This window comes from Helobdella robusta (genome assembly GCF_000326865.2).
Source record: "Helobdella robusta unplaced genomic scaffold HELROscaffold_5, whole genome shotgun sequence".
Taxonomy (NCBI): Eukaryota; Metazoa; Annelida; class Clitellata; order Rhynchobdellida; family Glossiphoniidae; genus Helobdella; species Helobdella robusta.
This window is the reverse complement of record NW_008705254.1, coordinates 5,867,879-5,876,078: the sequence shown is the minus strand read 5'-3', so window position 1 is coordinate 5,876,078 and position 8,200 is coordinate 5,867,879. Positions and strand designations below refer to the sequence as shown.

At 35.0% G+C, this 8,200-nt stretch overlaps 2 protein-coding genes across 2 annotated transcripts in view; both read right to left on the bottom strand.

Moving 5' to 3' along the window:
* Positions 1 to 457, bottom strand: part of HELRODRAFT_163749 (hypothetical protein) — a gene marked incomplete at both ends in the record, with an annotated part of 3,935 nt that extends 3,478 nt beyond the window's left edge. The window contains one exon of the mRNA XM_009027532.1: positions 370 to 457. Coding sequence (XP_009025780.1) covers positions 370 to 457 — 88 coding nt within the window. The remainder of the gene's footprint in view (positions 1 to 369) is intronic.
* A 145-nt stretch (positions 458 to 602) lies between these two features.
* Positions 603 to 8,200, bottom strand: HELRODRAFT_189327 (hypothetical protein; the record flags this gene model as incomplete). The annotated part of the gene is made up of 18 exons (XM_009027531.1): positions 603 to 1,666; positions 1,892 to 1,972; positions 2,158 to 2,343; positions 2,521 to 2,736; positions 2,899 to 3,053; positions 3,490 to 3,623; positions 3,805 to 3,891; positions 4,098 to 4,156; positions 4,306 to 4,443; positions 4,660 to 4,764; positions 5,381 to 5,545; positions 5,794 to 5,922; positions 6,377 to 6,529; positions 6,661 to 6,858; positions 6,994 to 7,152; positions 7,269 to 7,439; positions 7,577 to 7,702; positions 8,071 to 8,200. The coding sequence occupies 18 exons, from the start codon at positions 8,198 to 8,200 to the stop codon at positions 1,557 to 1,559; spliced, it is 2,502 nt and encodes an 833-aa protein (XP_009025779.1). The 3' UTR covers positions 603 to 1,556.

Here is an 8,200-nt window from a genome sequence, read left to right as displayed (position 1 = left end):
CATGTTTTATAACGCATGCAAATTCATTCCCCTCCTCCGCACATTTGCACACCAGCCCAAATATCCTCTTATGAAATACGTAGTATGGTACTGTTTGTTTTATCATCTGGTAAAACTAACAATTAAAAATAATTTGTTTCAAGCCGTTAAGATTGGGGAAGGACTATTTTACACCCTTTGGTATTTCATTTGACAAAAATGGTAACTTGCTAAATTGAAACATGAATGGATTATATCTTGTTGTAGCTTCATTGATGTTCTGTGATTGTGTATAATACTATGAAACCTTCAACAATTATGTAAGCAGATGGATTACCGAAAACTCCAAAAAATGATACTTATCGATGTTGAATAGAGTAAGCTTACAACCTGCTGGCGAAATAAGAGCATACAACTGGCATGTATTCGCTAACGGCTCACTCAACTCAAGATATTGTGGGATAGAAGAACATGGCATGGCCCGGTCAACATACCATGCTTTATTATGTTATAATCGTTCCACAAATTTGTTATTTCTTGTTTAATGTTTTAATTTTATTGTTTTGAAGCTCAAATATTTTTTGTTTAAAAGTTATGACGACATGAAATAATACAACCTCAATATTTTATGAGAATATTATTCAATATAATGCAACGTAACAATGAAACGTATAAGGATTTAATGAACTTCATATCACTAAATTAATATGAGAAACAAAAAAATATCAGCATTGTGATCATGTAATAAATGTCTTCATTTTATGGCATGCACAAATGATCGGTGCGGGTCAAATAATGTTGAATGCAAATAAAACCACAGAACGAGTATGTATAAACTTTAATCAACATCAAATAATAATTACACATAGATTCTTATGTTCGTTATTTGAACATGTTATCGTTAGATTTGAGCAAGACCAGCACCAACACACACAGGCGTACAACTTCACATACATACACATGTACACAAAAAAAAACATTTGCATACAAGCATGTAAAAAATAAACATACAAAAGCATACAGTAGACAAATATAAACAAACATACAAAACATATGACATACAAACTAGCTAAGAGATAGGTGCTCATCTAGGTAAACAGGCACTTGACAGTACAAAATAAGTACTCGTATTGTATATATATTTATATATCGCACATAATTTTAAACAACATTTTTGTAATACATACAACTGGTGAAATTCGCAATCAAGTTTAAGCAAGTAATTGTTAGGGCGATCTCGCTCGGCAAATAGCAAACAAACATTAAGTCGGTGAAATGTGAATTGATGTGCTCTAAAATTAATTAACCATTTAAATGTTTTAATCGATCACTCCAGTTAATAATTGTATTCAATACGTCTACCACCCAGATGGCAAAATGTTGAATTGGAAGTTTCTAAACTGAAGCAAAAATACGTCCAAACGCTTAAATGACCGTGTATTCGATTTAAAATTATGAAAAAATTGGATGACTGACTATAAAAGGACTTCTATACAATCTTGATTACTCATCATAATCTCCAGAACTCAACTATCGTCATAGTAAACATGTAACTACGATGAAATGTGCGGGGTGCATTAAGCAATGGGGATGACAAAGGGACTGCCGGGGACGTCATCTGAATCCCACCTGATGTGCAACTGATGGTCACCCTTCGATTCAGGTAGGTAGGTGCACACGTACTGACCTGTTCTCAGTCAGACATGTTTCAATTTAAATTTTCAAATAAGTTTTCTGTTGAATTATGTGAGTTAGGTGAGAGGTTATTAAATGATGAAGTGAATTTTCTATTTTTGTACAGTATTCAATTTTAAATGAGAATGAGTTATTAAAGTTAAATTGTTTGAATTTTTATATTAGAAAAATAATATTCAACCACATTTCATTACATTTTTAAAAAATAAAGTGGGACCTGGTTTCTGCTTCTTGCAAGTAAGCTCCTTCACAGGCAGGCCTTGAGGGGAAACCATGGCAACCACCAGCAGAGCATTGCCTGTTTAATTAAGTAGGAAGGCTGACATAAAAATGTGTGCTTTTTTAAATTATTAGTGTACGGCAGTTTAAAAACTTATCGCAAGCAACATTTTTTAACCATGTTTTTAAAATTCCTATACTCAAAAATATCTGGAAAAAGAGGCAAAATATTAGAGAACTGAATCATGCAAACATTTGACGTACCAGCTTCTTTGAAGTCCAAAGTGAAAGTGCCGACTCTGCTGATGAAGCCTTTCTTGAGGCCAGGGCCTTGCACAATGACCTTTGAACTGTCACCTCGCAGTGTTTTGCGGGTGGCACCTGGTTTCTTTTCTTGAGCTTGAACTTGGATGGTTGAGGTTTCTTTCGCGTCGATCGTTCTGCCTATGCCTTTTGTTCCAATGGTCATTGGTTGTTGAAATATTTAATAATTTCAAACACGCAATATTCTATATATAACTTGTCAATTAGGTGTGTAAATTTTTATTTATGAGATATTATAATAGCTTTGTTTTTTATTTTTGTTGTCGATTGCAATTTTCTCTTAATTTTTGATTATAAACTGACCTCCAATTTTAGTTTTGTACGGGCAGCCAGGTACAATCACGTTGCAGAACTTTGTGGTGACGTAGTAGTCACCTGGGTAGGTGGGCGTGTATGAAAATTCGTAGCCATCGTCAGTGTCGTTGCAGGATATGGCAACCCTTGACGGCCCTTCAACTTGCACCTGCAGTGGACCTATGCCCGCCTTTGAGGTTATCACGTAGAACTTGGTCAGCTGGCCTGGTGGTAGCGTTTATGAAAATGTTTTCTTTTAACTATAATTATTTTATTACATTAAAAATTACTAATTAATTTATTTAACAATTAATTTAAAAAAAAAACTTTTAAAAATAAGTTTGTGCCTCCATAATGAAAAATTACTTTGTGGCATGTAGAACTTACCAGCAGTGCCGCTGATGAGACCTCGGCCCTCCATCTTCACCATGGCTGGGTCGGCTCCCAACTGGCCGACGAGCATGGGAAATGGACTTCCAGGTATGTGAGTGTTATTGAATTTCAGCGATACGTAGTACACGCCGTTTTCATCGGGGACAAATCTGTATTGAAAAAAAAACGTTTATTTGAAGGTTAATATTTTCATTTTTCTGGTGCTGTGTGTTAATTTATTTCCGCTTAATTAATTTTTATAATTAAAATTGCGCATATATATATATATATATATATATAGAGAGAGAGAGAGAGAGAGAGAGAGAGAGTTCTAATATGTTTTAAAACGTAAGTTTTTATATACTTTTTACTACTAAATATATTGGCGTGCATGAAATAACTGAATTAAAGTTTCTTTCAGTTTTGTGCAGACGATATTTGAGTGAAACCGTTTCTATTCTACTCACAGCAAGTATTAAACTTGGCGAAATTTTTTTCGAATGATTCTGAAGTATTATTAAGATTCAAAAACACGTTCGTATATCAATACAGGCAACTCCTGACAACAAATGTAATGAATCTAACAAATGAAAATTGCTTACAGACCTGACCATTTGGTGACCAGCACCAATGTCTTCGAGAATGATTTCCTTCTTCTGACAAGATGGGGTAGTCAGGTGACCTTTCAACAAACCTTCTGCTCCGTTCAAATTCACTGAAAACGTGCATGGCTTACTCACCTAGGAGTTTAGGAATAATGGTATTGTGTTGGCTTTTTTTGCTTCATTATTTATTAGACTTTAGACAAGTGGAAATAAATTTATCACCAAAAATATTTATTCTTCATTTCAACTCATTTACTATTTATTGTCGTCACCACTGACATCGTCAATATCACATCATCACACATAAGCATCATACCGTCAACAAAACTACCTCCAGTCCCCGGTCCCTCATGGCATGGACGGAAACCTTATGGGCGTCCTTGCAGTCTGGATCCACGAGCACCTGGTGGTGGTGATGTGTTAGCGATTGTTTATCTGAACATCCGATGATGGATTGTTGCTTGATATATAATCAACTCTTTGAGAAAATGTAATTAATTCTTTATAGGATGTCTGAAAACACTTAATTTAGCTAGTTTTTAAATATTCCCAATAACATTCAAAAAGCAATGTGATCCAAAATAACACGATATAAAAGTTTCGACAAACCTTAAATGGTGATCTTGGAATGTGAACACCGTCATATTTCAAGCCTATCGTATACTCGCCTAACGATCGAAATTAAAAATTTCGATTGAATTAAAACTAATGAATAAATAAAGTTTTTATAAATAAATTGTAATTTAAAATGTTAACGATGACAACATTCTGTGCATTACGATTAAATAAACTAAAATTCAACCACATCCTCTTTCACCTTCTTTTTCGACTTTATAAGTAACGTGACAGAATCCAGTCTTGGTGTCCTTGATCTCCAATTGTGCCTCTGATGGCCCATCGACGGTCACCTGTAACATGCCTGAGCCCGCTTCCCGTGTGTACACGTTGAACGTGTCTGAAAGTGGAGAGGGGGAGTTGGTTCGATGAAGTTAAGGGTCAGTTGTTTTTGTTTAATATCTTAACTTTTAACATATAATTGTAAAAAATTTATAACATAAAATCTTTTCAAAGTGGCCACATTTTTGGGATTTTCATAATCATTATCATCATTCAACCTTATCACCTTAAATCTTAAACAATTTTTAAAGAGAAAATATGTTAACTAATTTACTTCTGGTATTCACCACACCCCTGTCGGCCCCGATCCCTCCAAACTCCACTTTGTGCAGGTCCCCATCGTTGATGGGTGAGCCAACTGTGAATGGCAAGGGACTGCCTGTTGTTTGCATGAGTGGTCAATATTTTCATACTTTCTGAAATTATGTTCATTGCTCTGTTCTCTCTCTATCAGTTCTCTATTTTGAATTACTTGGTATCTTGAAACAAAGAATTCCTCTTTATTGCATGCAAATGCGTATAAAGTTAATATGATCAATGTGTAAAAGTTTTGTAACAGATGATTGTCTTTATTTATTTATTTATTCGTTTATTTAAAATAATAACTCGAGCAAACTCCCGATATATTTGCAATCAAATTGAAATAAACAAACAACCTCAACCAAATTATAACCAGGTTTTTGGCTCATAATTCTAGCAAATATAAGGACAAGCATACTGTCTAGTTGAACAACTGAGAAAATAAAACGCATATTGTTCAGTACAAATTTGTCAAAATCAAAAAATATCGATCCAATGAACGGAATTTTTTCGCTTCCAAAATTTCAAAAGGTGTGAGAAGGAAGGATGACTATCAAAGTTGTAGGAGTAAAATGAACAACTCCCCAAATACAACGCAAATGTTAAAAACGTTCTCAATATTTATGTTGAAAGTTTAGTGAAATGATAAATTTGTTGACAATCATTCGATGATGGCAATTACATCATGAACCAACCGCTGATGTGAACTCCTTTCATTTTCAAGCTGAGAATGTTGAGCCCCTTCTCTACAGGACACACCTTGACAATGAACTGACTACCTGGTTGGTCACGAATCTCGCACAACTCCACCCCTCCCGATGGCTGGGTGAGGGAGGCCTCCATGTCCAGGGCACTGCACCCTTTGCATTGCGTCGCAAATTAAAACACATTTATTATTGACAAAATTGCGGTAAAAATGAATATTAAAATGTTTTTCATTATTTGTTGTCTTACTTGTTGTTAAATAAAGATTGTCAATAAAATGTTAATAATTGCTGAACAAAAAAATAAGCGAAGTTAAGAAAATAATATTTATTTATTTATTAATTTAAATATTCATTTGTTGTACACAACTGAAATTTTTATTACAAAATTAGATGGAAATAACCAGGCATGGCAAAGTTCAATTCCTCAGTTTTTCCCACCAGGACCACGGTGGGTGATTGGACGTGAGTGGATATTTGTGACCTTACCCTACCGCTGGACTCTCCCTCGATGTTCACTAAAAATGGACAGGCTGCAAACGGTCGGTGTTTGAATTTTTGCAATTTAATTTAAAACCAAAAGTACTGTAACATATTACTTAATGCACATTCAAATTTTCATACATTTTAACGATAACTTTATAAATAAAATGAAATTGGTTTCATAAGTATATTATACTTCAATAGAAACATGTTGTAGATTTTATTTAAAAAAAACTTTTACTAAAGCAATCATGCTTTCTCGAGTTGTTGCAAGATTTTGTAGGCATATTTTTTACTTGAGTCCTAATTTTATTACACACAGTCAAATGCTTTTCAGACCAAATTATCATAAACACAACTCTAGCTAGTTTTTAGTTATACGTTTCATAAAATATTACAAGTTTTAAACATCCTCATAGTGGTTTGTTAACATAATGCACATGAAGAAAAAGGGTGTTTAGTTTTTTGGAATAGGTTATGGACACACCCCCTCTTCCCACTCACTCTCAACATGTTCTCCGGCGTATTTGATGACCATCAAGTAGCGGCCAGGTTCTGGTGGTCGGTAGTTGATCAGGTACTCGCTACTCGAGACGCACTGAGACTCGAAGTCCGTTCTGAATGGACCTTCCATGCTCACGTATAACTCTCCGTATCCTAAAATAATGATAACGATATTAAGGCGAAAAGTAAACAATGAGAGTTATAATTGTAATAAAATATGAATAATTAAATGAAAAAAGGATGAAAGTTCGATGTTGTTTCAGAAGTTTCAAACTGAATCTCACCAGCTTCTCCGATATCAACGGTGACCTGGTTCCAGCAGTTTGACTTGCCTTTCTTCAGAGCACCTTTCACTTTGACTTTTGATGGATCAGTAAGTTTGGTCACTTCAATTTTGAAAGGGCTGCCCTTGAACTTGTGACCCTCCCTACTGACGTCAACGACGTACGTACCAGCTTCTCGCGCACTAAACCCCGTGATGGCTGATGTGATGAATAGCACAAACATATTTTTTTTTCAATTTATATGTATATATATACTGTTACAGTTTCCAAATTTTTTTTACAAAAATTTCTTATTCAATAAAGTTAAAAAATAGATCAAACCAAAAATAATACCTAATTGCCCATCCTGTTGAATTTTTAATGGAATTTGAGTCATTGCAATAGCAGGTCCCTTGAGATAAGCAATGAGGCCCGTAAGATCAACCGCGTTGTCACACAAGTTATATTCTGAAGGAGTCGAAATTATGTGACTTGTTTTTTTGGTACCTTGACCTGTAAATAAGCAAGATGGCTGAACTAAATCAAAGGAAAATATAAATAATGCACGTACAAGTAAATATTTATACCAGAGCTAACCCATTCAAGCAGAGATTTTTATTTCAATCTACCTGATATCTTAGCAGAGAAAGGTGATCCATGAATATGACTCCCGTCAACGACGACGTCGATGAAATACTCCCCTGGCGTGAAGGGAATGTACTCCACGTACAGACCATCCTCCTTCGTCTTCTCGTTGATCTCCGCCTTCTCCGGGCCGTTAATTTTGATCGCGACCTCATCTGATAAATGGCGTAATGTTGATGCTAACTACATTCATAACAACATCACCGATCTGGTTTAACAATGAGAAGAATGATGATGACGTGGAAAGGTGGGGTAGCAGACTTAATATTGAACATATTTCACATGAGATTACCAAGCTTTTTGGCTTTGACCACTCTGAAGAATGTTTTCTGACCACTGCGGCCTTGAACCAAACCAGGACCGTAGGCAGTCGCGTAAGCTCCGCCGATTTCTCCCACATTAATTCTTACTGGTGTGCCTGGTTTTCATTGAAATAAAAATTAACAACAAACTTAAATGACAGATAAAAAATGTTTATGTATATAGTTTTTGGTCAACATTGGTTTTTATATGTTTGCATATAAATTGCATATGTTTGCATAAATTATTTTTTAAATAGAAATTATAATTATCCAATCATTTTGAAATTTTAAGACGTTTATTCTAGTCAATCATACCCATTCACCATTTTTTAACTCTAGACTTGTTTGTTTATCGAGGATCGACGAATATGTAAAAACTGTATGCAAAACTAATACGAAAGATAAATAAGAAGTGTACAACCACATATGAACAACAACAAAATGTAAACCAGGAACTGCACAACGACAAGTGACGCACAGGAACCTTCAACTGGTTGATCATTGTGTGAGAGACTGATTTCGTGTGCACCTTCCAGCGTTGGGACGTGTCGGATGCTCACAGAACCATCATTGTTTGGATGCACTGATGGTATGCACGCATTTTGAGAGGGCAT